Here is a 19789-nt window from a genome sequence, read left to right on the forward strand (position 1 = left end):
GTTTCACTGAGTGTGTGCACATGTATCTGCATATCTGTATTTACTGAACTGATTTTATTTGTACATCTGTGCAGCAGACTGTTTATACAAGACCTCAAATTGATCTTCATTGGGTTTTTTTTCTTGTGTAACATCATAGCTGACTGTTGACCCCGGAGCAGCTCGATCATAATGTTTGATATCTGAACAAACACCAGGTTTGTCGTCATAATCAGTGATTTATTTTGCGCAAGCACGGTGTTGTTTTCACTGGTGAGTGTGTGTATGTAGGTAAGATAAATCAAAAATGGACAGATTTCTGACAAACTTTGAGGACATATTACTTGGATAAATCTCTAAACGTGATTAGATTATGGAGTAGTGTGGTCAAAGGTCAAGGAAATCATAGTCTGAAAACACTTTTTTTTTTTGCTATAGCTCAACAACCAAGAAGCCTAGATGGATGATCTAAAGTACATATTGATCAGCAAAATATCTGTGATTGATTGGTAGGAATGATTTCACAGAGTACGTGTGTTTCATTCACATTTGTTGCCTTGATAATCCACTATATATTTCTTCACAAATGGCACGACCTTCCTGCATGATGTAGGCAAAAGAGATCTTAAAAGCAGATTTTGTCCACGTTTATGCTTTGGCTTCTGTCGTGTTTCCTTGTCATTGCTAATTGTATGTATGTGTCATAGCCTCTTATCCATTTGATGCTACAGAATCCAGAGATAAGTACCGGCACCAAAGTGCTTCAGGGGCTATGCAGGACTTCTTCTGCTGTAAAGTTGGACATTTTGACATGGGGGTCTATGGGGATTGACTATTGACTTGCTTTTGGAGTCAACCTGAACTAGCCATTGAAGAAACTGCAAGATTCTGCACTTCCATGTAGGTTTAATATTTCAGCACTTTAGTTTGGCTCTTGGTCAACACACAAACCACAAAACATAACAAAATCAGGCCTGCAGCTTGGAGAACTCAATTAAAAAAATCCATTAAATCCAATTCATCAATCAGAAACACAGGAGAAATAGGTTTTATGCCTTGACTTGCAAAACATCCACAATTTGCACGTCTAATACCAGCTGGTAGGCTGTTCTGTAAAGATGGCACCTGATGAATAAAGGCTCTGTAACCTCCAGACCGCTTCTTTACTCTGGAGACACCTAACAAGCCAGCAGCCTGAGACCGCCAGGCTGTGCCGGCACATAAGGCTCAATATGATCAACAAGATAATGAGCGACACAATCATTCAGGATCTTCTGCATCCACAGCAGAACTCTGAAATCTGCTCTTACATGGACAGGCAGCCAGTGCAGACCCCAAATCACTTTGTCCCAGTCAGTAAACATCTCTTTTGCCAGCTTGGTTTTAGTTAATCCAAACAAATTATAGCTGGATAAAAAGTGAAGTAAGGGTCAAATAAAAATACAGAATGTCCCTTATCTCACTGATAAGACAGCTGATTTAGTCCATGAGCCTGACACAGTGACCGTGTGAACTCCAGCCGTGCTTCAGGACGAGGACTCAGCAAATCAGGTTAATGCGCAACTAAGATTGACTTCGAACTACAGTTGTGAAATCTTTGCATGTGTGGTGCATGTAGACCTGTTCAGAGAGAAAGGGAGGGTTTATGGTCAAAGGAGCTTATCTCAGCGATTGACCGCTCGTATAAATGCCGCCGATGTCACAGCAGGCACTGTATTTCTGCATCGAGCCTCCAAACCAACTACTTTCTCCTTCGTCAACCATGGGAGTCGCCTACAGTGTTGGAGAGTAAGTCCAAAATGACATTTTAGACTAGTTTTGTTTAATCTCTAATACTTTTTTTAAAAATACCATGTGTGATTTGGAGTTTGTTACCATGCTGGGTATCTACAGTTAAATGCAGGAGCGTAGGTTTGTGTTAGAAATGGGATTTGCAGCACATATGAATGTAATTTAGACTTATGGGAGGGAGGTGAATTCAGGTCTTGAGATGCCCCAAAGTGATTTGCTTCACAAACTACTAAAGAAATGTATCAGTGCGTCACTGCTTTGTTCAAAGTGTGAGAATATGACTAATGCCCTAAAACATTCAAAGCATGTTCCCTTTTCCTGGTAATCATGTCCAGGCGTGTCTCCTGAGTGTGCTGTTGTCTTTTCACATTGTCCTGTGTTCAAGTGGGAATTTTATTTTGCCTTCATGGGAAATAAAGGTTGGGCCACCGTTTGTTACTGCTCTAAAAGTGCAGCTTGAATAACTGCTCCAGATCCGTCAGATTAATTTATATAATTCATAAATGTTGCTTCTTTTGTGTGTATGTGGGTGTGTGTTTTATTTGCTTAGAAGTTACGAAACTGCTTTTTTTTTTCATGTGCATTCATGCTTTTGCATTAAAATGCATTAACGTTTCCCAGTGAATGAACTGTTTCTCTAATTCAGCGGTGGGCACAGCTAACTTGTGATGTAACAGCCCGGTCACGCGTTTTTTTTTTTTGTTTGTTTGTTTGGTTTTTTTGGATACTATCACGAAATACAACACGTTTTTGTAAAGCAGTCAACTTCAGTTCCCTATATTTTACTAACCATAACCATAAACCCAACACATAAACAGCTAAAATTGTAATATGTTGAAACACAGACATGGAGGTTCCCAAGAAGGTTTAGCATATCGCTAAAACACAATTTTATAGTGTAAATTTAGTGTTGACTTTGTTACGTGGGGGTGGGGCTTTAAAACCATCAAAAACACACCTAAAGAGCCGAAATTTGAATATGTTGAAACACAGACATGGAGGTTACCAAGAAGGTTTAGCATATCGCTAAAACACTAAATTTTATAGTGTAAATTTAGTGTTGACTTTATTACGAGGGGGCGGGGCTTTAAAACCATCAAAAACACACCTAAAGAGCCGAAATTTGAATATGGTGAAACACAGACATGGAGGTTACCAAGAAGGTTTAGCATATCGCTAAAACACTAAATTTTATAGTGTAAATTTAGTGTTGACTTATTACGAGGGGGCGGGGCTTTAAAACCATCAAAAACACACCTAAAGAGCCGAAATTTGAATATGGTGAAACACAGACATGGAGGTTACCAAGAAGGTTTAGCATATCGCTAAAACACTAAATTTTATAGTGCAAATTTAGCGTTGACTTTATTATGTGGGGTGGGGCTTTAAAACTATGAAAAACACACCTAAAGAGCTGAAATTTTAATATGTTGAAACACAGACATGGAGGTTCCCAAGATGGTTCAGCATATCGCTAAAACACTAAATTTTAAAGTGTAAATCTAGCATTGACTTTATTACGTGGGGGTGGGGCTTTAAAACCATGAAAAACACACCTAAAGAGCTGAAATTTTAATATGTGGCAACACAGACATGGAGGTTACGAAGAAGGTTTAGCATATCGCTAAAACACTAAATTTTATAATGCAAATTTAACGTTGACTTTATTACGTGGGGGTGGGGCTTTAAAACCATGAAAAACACACCTAAAGAGCCGAAATTTTAATATGTTGAAACACAGACATGGAGGTTCCCAAGAAGGTTTAGCATGTCGCTAATCACAAACATTTATAGTGTAAATTTAGCTTTGACTTTATTACGAGGGGGCGGGGCTTTAAAACCATGAAAAACACACCTAAAGAGCTGAAATTTTAATATGTGGAAACACAGACATGGAGGTTACCAAGAAGGTTTAGCATATCGCTAAAACACTAAATTTTATAGTGCAAATTTAGCGTTGACTTTATTATGTGGGGTGGGGCTTTAAAACCATGAAAAACACACCTAAAGAGCTGAAATTTTAATATGTTGAAACACAGACATGGAGGTTCCCAAGAAGGTTCAGCATATCGCTAAAACACTACATTTTAAAGTGTAAATCTAGCATTGACTTTATTCTGAGGGCATGGGGCTTTAAAACCATGAAAAACACATCTAAAGAGCTGAAATTTGAATATGTTGAAACACAGACATGGAGGTTCCCAAGAAGGTTCTGCATATCGCCAAAACACTAAATTTTATAATGCAAATTTAACATTGACTTTATTAAGTGGGGGTGGGGCTTTAAAACCATGAAAAACACACCTAAAGAGCTGAGATTTTAATATGTGGAAACACAGACATGGAGGTTACCAAGAAGGTTTAGCATATCGCTAAAACACTAAATTTTATAATGCAAATTTAACGTTGACTTTATTACGTGGGGGTGGGGCTTTAAAACCATGAAAAACACACCTAAAGAGCTGAAATTTTAATATGTTGAAACACAGACATGGAGGTTCCCAAGAAGGTTTAGCATGTCGCTAATCACAAACATTTATAGTGTAAATTTAGCTTTGACTTTATTACGAGGGGGCGGGGCTTTAAAACCATGAAAAACACACCTAAAGAGCTGAAATTTTAATATGTTGAAACACAGACATGGAGGTTACCAAGAAGGTTTAGCATATTGCTAATCACAAACATTTATAGCGTAAATTTAGTTTTGTTTTTGCGGGGGGGGGGGGGGGGGGCATTCTGTAAAAGCCAGAAAAACACCTAAAGAACTGAAAATTTAATATGTTGAAACACAGACATGGAGGTTCCCAAGAAGGTTTAGCATGTTGCTAATCACAAACATTTATAGCGTAAATTTAGCTTTGTTTTTTTTTGAGGGGGGGGGGGGGGATTCTGTAAAAGCCAGAAAAACACCTAAAGAACTGAAATTTTAATATGTTGAAACACAGACATGGAGGTTAACAAGAAGGTTTAGCATGTCGCTAATACACTAAATTTTATAGTGCAAATTTAGCGTTGACTTTATTATGTAAGGTGGGGCTTTAAAACCATGAAAAACACACCTAAAGAGCTGAAAGTTTAACATGTTGAAACGCAGACATGGAGGTTCCCAAGATGGTTCAGCATATCGCTAAAACACTAAATTTTAAAGTGTAAATCTAGCATTGACTTTATTCTGAGGGCATGGGGCTTTAAAACCATGAAAAACACACCTAAAGAGCTGAAATTTGAATATGTTGAAACACAGACATGGAGGTTCCCAAGAAGGTTCCGCATATCGCCAAAACACTAAATTTTATAATGCAAATTTAACGTTGACTTTATTACGTGGGGGTGGGGCTTTAAAACCATGAAAAACACACCTAAAGAGCTGAAATTTTAATATGTGGAAACACAGACATGGAGGTTACCAAGAAGGTTTAGCATATCGCCAAAACACTAAATTTTATAATGCAAATTTAACGTTGACTTTATTACGTGGGGGTGGGGCTTTAAAACCATGAAAAACACACCTAAAGAGCTGAAATTTTAATATGTGGAAACACAGACATGGAGGTTACCAAGAAGGTTTAGCATATTGCTAAAACACTAAATTTTATAATGCAAATTTAGCTTTGACTTTATTACGAGGGGGCGGGGCTTTAAAACCATGACAAACACACCTAAAGAGCTGAAATTTTAATATGTTGAAACACAGACATGGAGGTTCCCAAGATGGTTCAGCATATCGCTAAAACACTAAATTTTAAAGTGTAGATCTAGCATTGACTTTATTCTGAGGGCATGGGGCTTTAAAACCATGAAAAACACATCTAAAGAGCTGACATTTGAATATGTTGAAACACAGACATTGAGGTTCCCAAGAAGGTTCCGCATATCGCCAAAACACTAAATTTTATAATGCAAATTTAACGTTAACTTTATTATGTGGGGGTGGGGCTTTAAAACCATGAAAAACACACCTAAAGAGCTGAAATTTTAATATGTGGAAACACAGACATGGAGGTTACCAAGAAGGTTTAGCATATCGCTAAAACACTAAATTTTATAATGCAAATTTAACATTGACTTTATTACGTGGGGGTGGGGCTTTAAAACCATGAAAAACACACCTAAAGAGCCGAAATTTTAATATGTTGAAACACAGACATGGAGGTTCCCAAGAAGGTTTAGCATGTCGCTAATCACAAACATTTATAGCGTAAATTTAGCTTTTTTTGCGGGGGGGGGGGGGGCATTCTGTAAAAGCCAGAAAAACACCTAAAGAACTGAAATTTTAATATGTTGAAACACAGACATGGAGGTTCCCAAGAAGGTTTAGCATGTCGCTAATCACAAACATTTATAGTGTAAATTTAGCTTTGACTTTATTATGAGGGGGCGGGGCTTTAAAACCATGAAAAACACACCTAAAGAGCTGAAATTTTAATATGTGGAAACACAGACATGGAGGTTACCAAGAAGGTTTAGCATATCGCTAAAACACTAAATTTTATAGTGCAAATTTAGCGTTGACTTTATTATGTGGGGTGGGGCTTTAAAACCATGAAAAACACACCTAAAGAGCTGAAATTTTAATATGTTGAAACACAGACATGGAGGTTCCCAAGAAGGTTCAGCATATCGCTAAAACACTAAATTTTAAAGTGTAAATCTAGCATTGACTTTATTCTGAGGGCATGGGGCTTTAAAACCATGAAAAACACACCTAAAGAGCTGAAATTTTAATATGTGGAAACACAGACATGGAGGTTACCAAGAAGGTTTAGCATATCGCCAAAACACTAAATTTTATAATGCAAATTTAACGTTGACTTTATTACGTGGGGGTGGGGCTTTAAAACAATGAAAAACACACCTAAAGAGCTGAAATTTTAATATGTGGAAACACAGACATGGAGGTTACCAAGAAGGTTTAGCATATCGCTAAAACACTAAATTTTATAATGCAAATTTAACATTGACTTTATTACGTGGGGGTGGGGCTTTAAAACCATGAAAAACACACCTAAACAGCCGAAATTTTAATATGTTGAAACACAGACATGGAGGTTCCCAAGAAGGTTTAGCATGTCGCTAATCACAAACATTTATAGTGTAAATTTAGCTTTGACTTTATTACGAGGGGGCGGGGCTTTAAAACCATGACAAACACACCTAAAGAGCTGAAATTTTAATATGTTGAAACACAGACATGGAGGTTCCCAAGATGGTTCAGTATATCGCTAAAACACTAAATTTTAAAGTGTAGATCTAGCATTGACTTTATTCTGAGGGCATGGGGCTTTAAAACCATGAAAAACACATCTAAAGAGCTGACATTTGAATATGTTGAAACACAGACATGGAGGTTCCCAAGAAGGTTCCGCATATCGCCAAAACACTAAATTTTATAATGCAAATTTAACGTTAACTTTATTATGTGGGGGTGGGGCTTTAAAACCATGAAAAACACACCTAAAGAGCTGAAATTTTAATATGTGGAAACACAGACATGGAGGTTACCAAGAAGGTTTAGCATATCGCTAAAACACTAAATTTTATAATGCAAATTTAACATTGACTTTATTGCGTGGGGGTGGGGCTTTAAAACCATGAAAAACACACCTAAAGAGCCGAAATTTTAATATGTTGAAACACAGACATGGAGGTTCCCAAGAAGGTTTAGCATGTCGCTAATCACAAACATTTATAGTGTAAATTTAGCTTTGACTTTATTACGAGGGGGCGGGGCTTTAAAACCATGAAAAACACACCTAAAGAGCTGAAATTTTAATATGTTGAAACACAGACATGGAGGTTACCAAGAAGGTTTAGTATATTGCTAATCACAAACATTTATAGCGTAAATTTAGCTTTTTTTTGCGGGGGGGGGCATTCTGTAAAAGCCAGAAAAACACCTAAAGAACTGAAAATTTAATATGTTGAAACACAGACATGGAGGTTCCCAAGAAAGTTTAGCATGTTGCTAATCACAAACATTTATAGCGTAAATTTAGCTTTGTTTTTTTTTTGAGGGGGGGGGAGGGGATTCTGTAAAAGCCAGAAAAACACCTAAAGAACTGAAATTTTAATATGTTGAAACACAGACATGGAGGTTAACAAGAAGGTTTAGCATGTCGCTAATACACTAAATTTTATAGTGCAAATTTAGCGTTGACTTTATTATGTAAGGTGGGGCTTTAAAACCATGAAAAACACACCTAAAGAGCTGAAATTTTAATATGTGGAAACACAGACATGGAGGTTACCAAGAAGGTTTAGCATATCGCTAAAACACTAAATTTTATAATGCAAAGTTAACATTGACTTTATTACGTGGGGGTGGGGCTTTAAAACCATGAAAAACACACCTAAAGAGCCGAAATTTTAATATGTTGAAACACAGACATGGAGGTTCCCAAGAAGGTTTAGCATGTCGCTAATCACAAACATTTATAGTGTAAATTTAGCTTTGACTTTATTACGAGGGGGCGGGGCTTTAAAACCATGACAAACACACCTAAAGAGCTGAAATTTTAATATGTTGAAACACAGACATGGAGGTTCCCAAGATGGTTCAGCATATCGCTAAAACACTAAATTTTAAAGTGTAGATCTAGCATTGACTTTATTCTGAGGGCATGGGGCTTTAAAACCATGAAAAACACATCTAAAGAGCTGACATTTGAATATGTTGAAACACAGACATGGAGGTCCCCAAGAAGGTTCCGCATATCGCCAAAACACTAAATTTTATAATGCAAATTTAACGTTAACTTTATTATGTGGGGGTGGGGCTTTAAAACCATGAAAAACACACCTAAAGAGCAGAAATTTTAATATGTTGAAACACAGACATGGAGGTTCCCAAGAAGGTTTAGCATGTCGCTAATCACAAACATCTATAGTGTAAATTTAGCTTTGACTTTATTACGAGGGGGCGGGGCTTTAAAACCATGACAAACACACCTAAAGAGCTGAAATTTTAATATGTGGAAACACAGACATGGAGGTTACCAAGAAGGTTTAGCATATTGCTAATCACAAACATTTATAGCGTAAATTTAGCTTTTTTTTGCGGGGGGGGGCATTCTGTAAAAGCCAGAAAAACACCTAAAGAACTGAAAATTTAATATGTTGAAACACAGACATGGAGGTTCCCAAGAAGGTTTAGCATGTCGCTAATACACTAAATTTTATAGTGTAAATTTAGCGTTGACTTTATTATGTAAGGTGGGGCTTTAAAACCATGAAAAACACACCTAAAGAGCTGAAAGTTTAATATGTTGAAACGCAGACATGGAGGTTCCCAAGATGTTCAGCATATCGCTAAAACACTAAATTTTAAAGTGGAAATCTAGCATTGACTTTATTCTGAGGGCATGGGGCTTTAAAACCATGAAAAACACACCTAAAGAGCTGAAATTTGCATATGTTGATACACAGACATGGAGGTTACCAAGAAGGTTTAGCATATTGCTAATCACAAACATTTATAGTGTAAATTTAGCTTTTTTTTGCGGGGGGGGGGGGCATTCTGTAAAAGCCAGAAAAACACCTAAAGAACTGAAAATTTAATATGTTGAAACACAGACATGGAGGTTCCCAAGAAGGTTTAGCATGTTGCTAATCACAAACATTTATAGCGTAAATTTAGCTTTTTTTTGCGGGGGGGGGGGGGCATTCTGTAAAAGCCAGAAAAACACCTAAAGAACTGAAAATTTAATATGTTGAAACACAGACATGGAGGTTCCCAAGAAGGTTCCGCATATCGCCAAAACACTAAATTTTATAATGCAAATTTAACGTTGACTTTATTACGTGGGGGTGGGGCTTTAAAACCATGAAAAACACACCTAAAGAGCTTAAATTTTAATATGTGGAAACACAGACATGGAGGTTACCAAGAAGGTTTAGCATATCGCTGAAACACTAAATTTTGTAATGCAAATTTAACGTTGACTTTATTACGTGGGGGTGGGGCTTTAAAACCATGAAAAACACACCTAACGAGCCGAAATTTTAATATGTTGAAACACAGACATGGAGGTTCCCAAGAAGGTTTAGCATGTCGCTAATCACAAACATTTATAGTGTAAATTTAGCTTTGACTTTATTACGAGGGGGCGGGGCTTTAAAACCATGAAAAACACACCTAAAGAGCTGAAATTTTAATGTGTGGAAACACAGACATGGAGGTTACCAAGAAGGTTTAGCATATTGCTAATCACAAACATTTATAGCGTAAATTTAGCTTTTTTTTGAGGGGGGGGGGGCATTCTGTAAAAGCCAGAAAAACACCTAAAGAACTGAAAATTTAATATGTTGAAACACAGACATGGAGGTTCCCAAGAAGGTTTAGCATGTTGCTAATCACAAACATTTATAGCGTAAATTTAGCTTTTTTTTGCGGGGGGGGGCATTCTGTAAAAGCCAGAAAAACACCTAAAGAACTGAAAATTTAATATGTTGAAACACAGACATGGAGGTTCCCAAGAAGGTTTAGCATGTTGCTAATCACAAACATTTATAGCGTAAATTTAGCTTTGTTTTTTTTGGGGGGGGGGGGGGATTCTGTAAAAGCCAGAAAAACACCTAAAGAACTGAAATTTTAATATGTTGAAACACAGACATGGAGGTTAACAAGAAGGTTTAGCATGTCGCTAATACACTAAATTTTATAGTGTAAATTTTGCAATGACTTTATTACGAGGGGGTGGGGCTTTAAAACCATGAAAAACACACCTAAAGAGCTGAAATTTTAATATGTTGAAACACAGACATGGAGGTTCCCAAGAAGGTTTAACATGTCGCTAATCACAAACATTTATAGCGTAAATTTAGCTTTGACTTTATTATGAGGGGGTAGGGCATTAATACAATGAAAAACACACCTAATGAGCTGAAATTTTAATATGTTGAAACACAGACATGGAGGTTACCAAGAAGGTTTAGCATATCGCTAATCACAAACATTTATAGCGTAAATTTAGCTTTGGGGGGTTTTTTTTGGGGAGGGGGGGTCTGTAAAAGCCAGAAAAACACCTAAAGAACTGAAATTTTAATATGTTGAAGCAAGGTTGAGCATACCAAGATTGCATGATGATCAAGCAATAAATAAATCATGAAAAGCACAAATGAAATGAAATTAAAGTACTTACTATTCAACCTACAGTTTTTTCACAGTACTAAAAAGTACAAAACAGGTAAGAAATATTAAGAAATAATGATATGCATTGAAAATAATTTCAATCATGTAATTAATGCAGTTACTCTGGCTTGACCTCCTCCTCTTCTAACTCTTAGAGGTCATGGTTGCCTTCGCGCGGTGTCAGTTTTGCTCATTGGTTAAGTGTATAAGCTCGACCAGGAACAAAGATGTATGATTTTATAGTTTCCAAACATTTTTAACCATTTAGATTTGTTCAAAGAAATGTTACCGGATTTAATGGTGCATTCCATTTGTGTTCTGAGAGTTTAGTGAATCAGATGTCCTGTCAGTAAAACAGAGTGAAACTTTCACCAATCAAACATAACATAATACTCAGGCTCTTTGGGACAGTATGTACAAAATACAACCATATACAGCAGCAGTATGATGACGGATCAATCATTTTCATCTTCTGGTGCATTATTTCTGATGATATTCCCACAATCTCCAGAATAGCATCTGCAGAGAGGGGTGGAAAAGGAAAACCATTTCTCCTGCACCCCCCTTACATCCTGCTTTGCAGCCACATTTTGTCAGCTCAATGACATCTTCAAGAAGCAGTGAGGGCGAGACAGGTCCTGGGAACATACTCCCCATCATGCACACACTAGGCATTCTGTTCAATTGGTAGACGAGTTGGACCTCATTCACTTCAACCATATTGAGGGCAGTGTTGCCACAGTTACTTTGAAAAAGTAATCCAATTACTGATTACTGATTACTGCTTGAAAAAGTAACTTAGTTACTTTATTGATTACGCAATTGTAAAAGTAATTAAGTTAGATTACTAGTTACTTTTTTAGTTACTTTCCCCAGCTGCCGACAACAACCCTCTACCACCCCTCAACATGACAATACTTGTTTTGCAAAAACTCACTTTATAGTCACCCTTTCTTGACTTCAATGAAAATAAATACTTATTTTATAAAAAGTAAAATAAAGACCTCTTTCTTGACCTCATATTTAACTGTTGACAGCACTGTAACAGTAAAACTTGCAATTTCTAACCTACATTGTTTATAAATGTAACTATTAAATTATTTCTAACATTTTTCTAACATTTAAATTCTCTCTAAACATTTTACTTGTCAAAATTATTATTATTATAAGTAGTAGTAGTTGTAGTAAAACAAAGGCTTCAAAACTGGACCTTTAATCTAGGGGTGTTGTGGGAGGGGGGGCACATCCCTGCCCCACGCCCCCATTCAATCTGGATTCGCCTCTGCTTTGGCGTTTGAGCACAAAGAATGGATAACATTTATTTATGCAGAAAACATAACCAGATTTACAGGTAAGAAAGTTTTATTGTGTTTTCACATCATGTGGTCCTCAGAAAGAGAGTTTAGGTGCATTTGAGTGGAAAATAGTGTTAGTTGTTGACGCGTCGTGGAGGATCAGCTGTTTTTAACGAGCAGATACGGAGCAGCTCAGAATTCTAAATAAAGGAGAAAAAAAACATAAAAATGTCTTTGTAAAGCTCAGTGCAGGTGTGCTGTTGTCACCGTGCTTTAAGAGGTGAGGATGAGTCGTAGCTGCTGCAGAAAACCGCGGATGAAAAGCTCACAGCTCGCTTAAAATGGGCAGTTCAGTTGAACCCCGACCTCCTGCCCACGGACCAAGTTTAATGCTGCTATTGACCCACAATGCAAAAATAATAGTAACGCACAGTGACATGGAGAAGTAACTTTAATCCGATTACTGATTTGGAAAGATTAACGAATTAGATTACTCATTACTAAAAAAAAGTGGACAGATTAGAGTAACGCATTACTAAGTAACAAGTTACCGGCATCACTGATTGAGGGTAACATCATTGTACCAGGAAAGCCCCCTGAAGTAGGAATAGTGCCCTGCCTCCTCCTACCCTCCTCATTTATCCAGGCTTGAGACAGACACTCAGAATGTACTGGCTGTACACTAGAGATGGGCGGATCGATCCTAATATCGATAATATCGATACCAACGCTGGTACTGATATTGAATGAGCCTCGTGTAAAAAGATCGATACTCAAGCTTTTTTTCTCTCCCCCGCGCACTGACTGCTGCGCACGCAGATTCATCAAAGTCTACTCTCTGTGTGTAAGAGCAGCGCTGTGCTACATCACACAACATGGAGCAGCACACCCTTGTATTGTGGTTTGTCAGCCCTCTACCTCAGGAGATTTTGTTTTAAGTTGTGTTGAGTGATATTTTTTTAAGCAAAAATGTTGATTATGATAATAAAGTATTTTGTTGTCACGTACAATGTTTGGTGAAATTCCATCCTAGGTCTTTTGGATCCTTTGGATCTATCAAGCTTACATATGAAAAAGTATCGGTATCGGTATCGATATCTGCGATACTGGGCCTGTATTTACTTGGTATCGGATCAATACCAGTGAAAGCTACCTACTTCGCTAATTTTTTTTAGTCTAGCTGAAAAGCAAATCAGCTATCAAAAAGTTAGCTTTGTTAATTAGCTGTGAGCTGATTCACTGAACTGTTGCCACCGCCGCTCTCATTCATCTGTAGTGTCAGATGAGTCCACTATAAAGTTTAAGTACGTAAGGAAAATGTTTTGATCAACTTTATGTTTTTGCAGACGGACCACAGTTAGTAGCATATGGATAATATTTTGCACGGATCCTCGGAAGTGAGTGACAACAAACACTGACCATTAAGAACAACAAATAAACAGGTGGAATGGGGATTTAGAATTTTTTCCAGCTTTTTCTCCACGGATGTGGATATTCCAGTTGCCTAGAAGCATATGTTTGCACGGATGAGGATTATGTGGAGGAAACTGCGCGGGGAAGAACATCTCTGTGAACAACAAGCTTTCCAGTCTGGAGATGAGCTAAAAGTGCAAAACTCTACTTTGTCTCTGCAGGGTTGACCACCTCTACACCTTCTTTGTGCAACGGTCACCGCACATCTACACGAAATGCAACAAAAAGCAACGACGACCCAGTTACATCATTAGAGATAAACATCAGAACCGCTACCTCGTGGTGGAGAAGGACAAGGTGGATGTGATTAGCAAGCTGCTCAGCAACTCTTTGAACCCCGCTGCTAACAACTGGGAGGTAAGATGTGCATGGATACAGTATTAAAACCATGTGCAGTTGGGTGGACTGCAAGGTAGCACAAGGACAAGCCAGTAAGTGCTCTGAATCAAAATCAGGCTGACTTACAGTAAGTGAGGCATGAGGTTGGGGGGAAATCCTGCCCTCCATATAAGGATATCCTTTCTGCCCCCAAATGGCAGTGCTCTCTAACGTCTTCCTGTTTAGAGAGAAAGGAAAGCAGGCAGTGCGTGTATAGTAAGCCCATAAAACCAACCCCTCTAGTTTCCATTTCCAACCAATGAGATCTCAAAGTGAAAGTAGACCTACGGCTACAAAAGAGGGTGGTTGCTGGTGTAGTGGAAACACATGTAGTGTTGTTCAGTACAGAACCTGACAGAGAACTCTGGAGCTATGAAACAGCCAAATATCAAAGTTCTATATTTTGCCAGTCGCTGCGTGGAACCGTATGTTCAGGTATGGAATGTGTGGCTTCTGAAGGATACTTCAAGCTGCCTTTATATTCAGTGAAATAGCTTTATGGTTCAGCAGCTTCATTCATTCATTCTTAGCCGTTGATCTCACCGCTTACTTTCACATGTTCAGATTGTTTACATGTGTAGTCACCGACAGAGTTGCAGGATTGTGCTACTTAAGGAACAGCGTCAGAACATGTCTAAGTGCTTTAGTCAGAAATCAGTCTTCTAACTATACTGTGTGTTGTCTTTGTATGTCATCAGATTATCACGGTGAAGGACTCCAAACGTCGGCTGAGTCTGTGCAGCTCCGTTGAATCTGAGGAGCAGGAGTACCAGTTGGAAGTCGACGATGTTCTTCCTATTCTGAGTGACCACAGTCAACTGCTCGATGGCCATCACCTAGAGAATGTGAGAGATCTGCAACATCGCAATGATTTCCTGGCTGACAGGAATAATCTTGTTTTATTGATTTCTGAATAACATTTCCTTTTCTTGACAGCTAGCAGCTCACATGCCAGCGAGGACGCAGGGCTGTCCTTGGCATCTGGTCTACAGCACGGACGTCCATGGCATGAGTCTGAAGACTCTGTACAGGAACATGGCTGGACTAGAAAGCCCAGTGCTCCTCATCATCAAAGACATGAACAATAAGGTTTGCATCAGAAATAAAATACTCTATTTATAATACACACTGTCTCCAAGTCTTGTGCAAATAAATGAACCTGATAAATGACCTGCATTTTACATTTCAGGTGTTTGGCGCCTTTTCTTCACATCCATTTAAAGTCAGTCGAAACTGCTACGGCACAGGAGAAACCTTCCTGTTCAGCTTCAGCCCTGAGTTCAAGGTAAGCTTGAAACCAGTGTTTTTTAATTATCGTTATGAGAAAAAAAACAAAAAAACACCTGGATGCAAAAAAAGATTTTAGCAAGTTCAATAAGAGAGACATACAAAAAAAAAACAGACAAAAATTAGCAAATGATAAAAATATGCATTTTGCAATATCAGTTTAAAATGCATATATTAATGCAGAAATGTTTTTAAAAAACCCACACAAAAATTAGCAAATGATAAAAATATGCATTTTGCAATATCAGTTTAAAATGCATTTATTAAAATGTTTTTAAAAAATAAGGAAAATATTTATGAAGTAATAACAGAGTAAAATAAAATAATATATAATAATAAAATAAAGACAAACTACTAATATTTCTACATATCTGACAGGTACATGGAAATATTTATAATATTTAATATTTATTGTGTTCATTTGTTAATATGTATTTATAATAATATTGAAATAAAATTTCAATATTGATTTTCAAGCTTTATACATATATATACATATATATATATATACATATATATACATATATACATATATATATATATACATATATATATATACATATATATATATACATATATATATATATATACATATATACATATATACATATATATATACATATATACATATATATATATATATATATATATATACATATACATATACATATATATATATATATATATATATATATATATATACATATACATATACATATATATATATATATATATATATATATATATATATATATATATATATATATATATATATATATATATCATTCCTTTCTGTTGGTGTCCTGGGATCACTGAGAACATCGAATTGTATTTCATGAGGTTGTAGCAATGATTTTGTTCTTAAGTGATCAACAGCTATTTTTCTGTTGAGTTCATGCACAAGGAAATCAAATGGAAAATGTAACTTGATCATAGTTTCTTAAACAAAATAGAAATAAACTCTTCAAATTAGATTTTCTGTTTACAGACTAAAAATGGTTAAAAAACACCAACATGATATTTTTATAATAAATCAAAGGTGCCTAAGGCTTCTGCACAGTATTATATTTTGATACCACACAATCCATTCTGGTATGTTTTTCATATGCTGCACGTTTCTCTTTTATTCAGGCATACAGATGGAGTGGGGAGAACTCCTACTTTGTGAACGGCCAACTGGAATCGCTGCAGATTGGTGCAGGAGGCGGGTACGTTATGCTCTGACTTCTCCTGTAACAAACACAGTAATAAGCTCAGAAAGAAAAGAACAGCCGCACCTGGCTGTGCCATGAATACACCTTACTCATGTGACGCACCTTGAGGCAGCTTTGTTGTGACTTGGCGCTAAACAAATAAAATAAATTGAATAAATTGAAATACAGTAAGAAAGGAGAAGAGTATAAATCCATAAACCGCTACTCTCTGGACAGTCAAGATTAGAATTATTGCATGGCTGGCAGCATAAAACTGATGATGTGTCCTTGTTGGCTTGCAGCGGGGGTTTCGGCCTGTGGCTGGATGCTGATCTAAACCGTGGTTCCAGCTATTCCTGTCCCACCTTCCACAATGCACCTCTGTCCACACAGCAAGACTTCACTGTCCGGAACCTGGAGGTGTGGACTGTGCACAACTGAAACGTGGAAAAACAAATGCTTAGCAGAAGCCAATTTGCAGCGTGCAGGTCTCGAACCTCACGTGGTTCCATTCGGACAGAGTGCTGACTCTCCTCACGTCCGCCGCCTTCTGTGGTGCTGCTCAGAGTCGACTGTCCGATTAGTCTGCTGTAATCTGAGCCCGTTCCTACTTCAAGAGAAGCGACGCAAGTCCTTCTGCTTCTGACTCCGTGACATCCAGCAGCAGCTCGACAGCCCGGGGACATTCCAAGCTCTAAAAGCTTGTTATTCCCTCCTTTGGTTGTGTTGGCCAGTGTAATAAAAAAGTGCATCACTGTGGGATGAAAACTGTGTATGTGAAGAAAGAACATTCAACAATGATGCACGTTTGCATCATTTTCAAAAACACGAGTCTGCAGTGCAAGTGTGTGCACACACTCCATTTTGTGTCTCAGTAACATAAGACTAAAATGCAGCATATTTTGTTTAATGTAGAAATGTGACCAGACATGATGTTTGAGTGTTTTCTATTTGAAAATGAAAAGTACAGGTGACAACGTCCGAACCGTTCAACTTCAACAGTAAATCCACGGCTCATACTGTCAACCTGCAGTTTGAGGAAGAGGTAACGGCGGATAACTGTTCGCCTCTTTTTCTCCCAGCTGGCCTGTTTGCTTAAACTGATAAAGGATTTCATTGCATTATTTAAAAGAAGTGACATTTCAGATGCCTTTCCCCAGTGTGTTTGATGTCGTTTACGTTTATTTTGTATGAATTTAATCTTCTTTTAATGAACAGACTACTTGGGCCAGTACTGTTTTTTTTTTTTCCCTCTCTTTTTGTTGTTGTTTTTGTTTGTGTACAAATCAGATTTTCCATGCATAGCAGTGCTGGCATTGCCAATGTTTTGTGGAGGCTTTTCATTTGCTTGTTCATTGATGACAGATTTAAAGAATATTTTGTTATGAATAAATGACACTGTGTTATAGTCAGTGTTGTCATCGACTCGCTGTTTTCATGCAGCTAATAACTAAATAGGAAATGTGAAGTAAAAAAAAAGACCCATCACCTGCTTGCACACGTGCACAGCACGTTGATGAAGAAGATGAAGATGAAAACTGTTTATTTCGAACATTTGATACAACAACAATTACAAGATAGATCAGTAAAGACAACAACAAAAAAGTTCCTACTGTGTACCCAACATGTCCGAAAAGGGGTAGGGTGAAGCATCAGCTTATTTATCCCTACCCCTTCTTCCCCACAACCAGTAATACCCTTTGCCACATATACACATAGATTCCTACACACCTAAACCGATATCAATATATATATATATATATATATATATATATATATATATATATATATATATATATATATATATATATATATATATATATATATATATATATATATATATATATATATATATATATATATATATATATATATATATATATATATATCTCAACATACATAGACATATATATACATATATACACACATATACACACACATATACATATATATACATATACACACATATATACACAAACATAAATATACACCTACACATACCTACTTACATACAAAATACTATATATTTACAAGCCGAAGCAAAAAACAAAAACACCCTAACCCTCATTAGCCTTCCTCCTCCCTATACCTAGAAAAAAAAAACATATTTTTGTACCGCTGTTTGAACTGGTTCATGCTTGGACATTGCTTGAGCCCCACTCCCAATCTGTTCCACATCCTCACCCCACAGACAGAAATATAGAAACCTTTTACGTTAAGACAAATGGAAAACAAAATTCCAAAGTAACTTTATGGATATTCTACACAAATAAGATGAAAACATTCTGATGCTTTATAGTAGACATAAAAGTCAAAATGTACCAAAATTATTACAATTATTGGTCACAGGGCAGCAGATAGCTGCACCTCAAATAACTTCAGGGTCGGAAATATGTCTGCCGGTTACTATGGCAACACCTAGCTTAAATTTAATGTAAATTCAATGGTCTGCTTTTCAGACAAATTTCCTTCTTTTATCAAAAAGGGCACAATTTCCACTGCAATCTACTACAATTTGAAGATTTGGTGTCACAGATTTATAGGAAATGCAATCACACTTATGACACCAACCACTTTTGACAAAAGAGGAACAGCAGACAGATACAATTACGTGACTGTTCACCTATTATTGTTTCCGGTTAATGGTTGGCTGGAGCTTTTCCAAGCATAAAATATATTCATGCATATAAAATATGTGCCAATACCTGCAGGCATAGGTTTGCATACACCTTGGCTAAAAACCTTCAAACAGCCTTCTCCAGCGGTACATATTGTAGGTTTCCCTGTGCTGGTAAGAACGCCAGTGAAGCCGACAGAACAGTTCCCCTAAAAATGGGCTGCCCTGACTTCACTGCGCATGAAAATTCAGAAAGGTATATCTTATAAATTATATTCGCGTGCATCATTTGGGACCACAGCGGCACTTTGAGACTGACTCTCTACACCCAAAGAGATCAAAGGGATTATTATTATATTAATGTTATTATTAACCATCGGATGACAAGGTAAAACCTCCTAAATCATTCTAAAGTCAGTTTTAAGCAGAAACAAGGCTGTTTTAAGCAGAAATGAGGCGATAATCACCTCGTTTTGCTACTGACGCACTCTGATCAGTCCTCTGTCTTTTATTGCGAAATAATGCTGAATTCATGTGGAAATGATTGTTGTACAAAAGCTTCAGATATCTGTTGCTGAAATAGATGATGACTGGAGTGCAGGTTTAAGCAAAAATTATGCGATAATCAGTGGATTACAGCTGACGC

At 37.1% G+C, this 19789-nt stretch overlaps 1 protein-coding gene across 2 annotated transcripts; it reads left to right on the plus strand.

Annotated features, from left to right (window-relative positions):
• Nucleotides 1-1602: 1602 nt before the first annotated feature.
• LOC117514761 (nuclear receptor coactivator 7) lies at nt 1603-17938 on the plus strand. 2 transcript variants are annotated; one of them, XM_034175339.1, is made up of 7 exons: nt 1603-1767; nt 13830-14025; nt 14745-14891; nt 14983-15135; nt 15236-15331; nt 16465-16541; nt 16829-17938. In XM_034175339.1, exons 1-7 carry the CDS (start codon nt 1667-1669, stop codon nt 16965-16967), a joined length of 909 nt encoding a protein of 302 aa, XP_034031230.1. In that variant the 5' UTR covers nt 1603-1666; the 3' UTR covers nt 16968-17938. The 2 variants fall into 2 exon arrangements, with proteins under 2 accessions (XP_034031230.1, XP_034031231.1); XM_034175340.1 differs by lacking the exons at nt 1603-1767; nt 13830-14025 and adding an exon at nt 14268-14481.
• The last annotated feature ends 1851 nt before the right edge of the window (nt 17939-19789 follow it).

The sequence above is a fragment of the Thalassophryne amazonica genome, chromosome 7 (genome assembly GCF_902500255.1).
Source record: "Thalassophryne amazonica chromosome 7, fThaAma1.1, whole genome shotgun sequence".
Taxonomy (NCBI): domain Eukaryota; kingdom Metazoa; phylum Chordata; class Actinopteri; order Batrachoidiformes; family Batrachoididae; genus Thalassophryne; species Thalassophryne amazonica.

Bases quoted from the DNA above. Each gene is read 5' to 3' on its own strand.
- LOC117514761 (XM_034175339.1), top strand. From the start codon at position 1,667: ATGCCGCCGATGTCACAGCAGGCACTGTATTTCTGCATCGAGCCTCCA. The intron at 1,768-13,829 runs GTAAGTCCAAAA...TTGTCTCTGCAG, and splicing joins GTCGCCTACAGTGTTGGAGA to GGTTGACCACCTCTACACCT. The intron at 16,542-16,828 runs GTACGTTATGCT...GTTGGCTTGCAG, and splicing joins CAGATTGGTGCAGGAGGCGG to CGGGGGTTTCGGCCTGTGGC.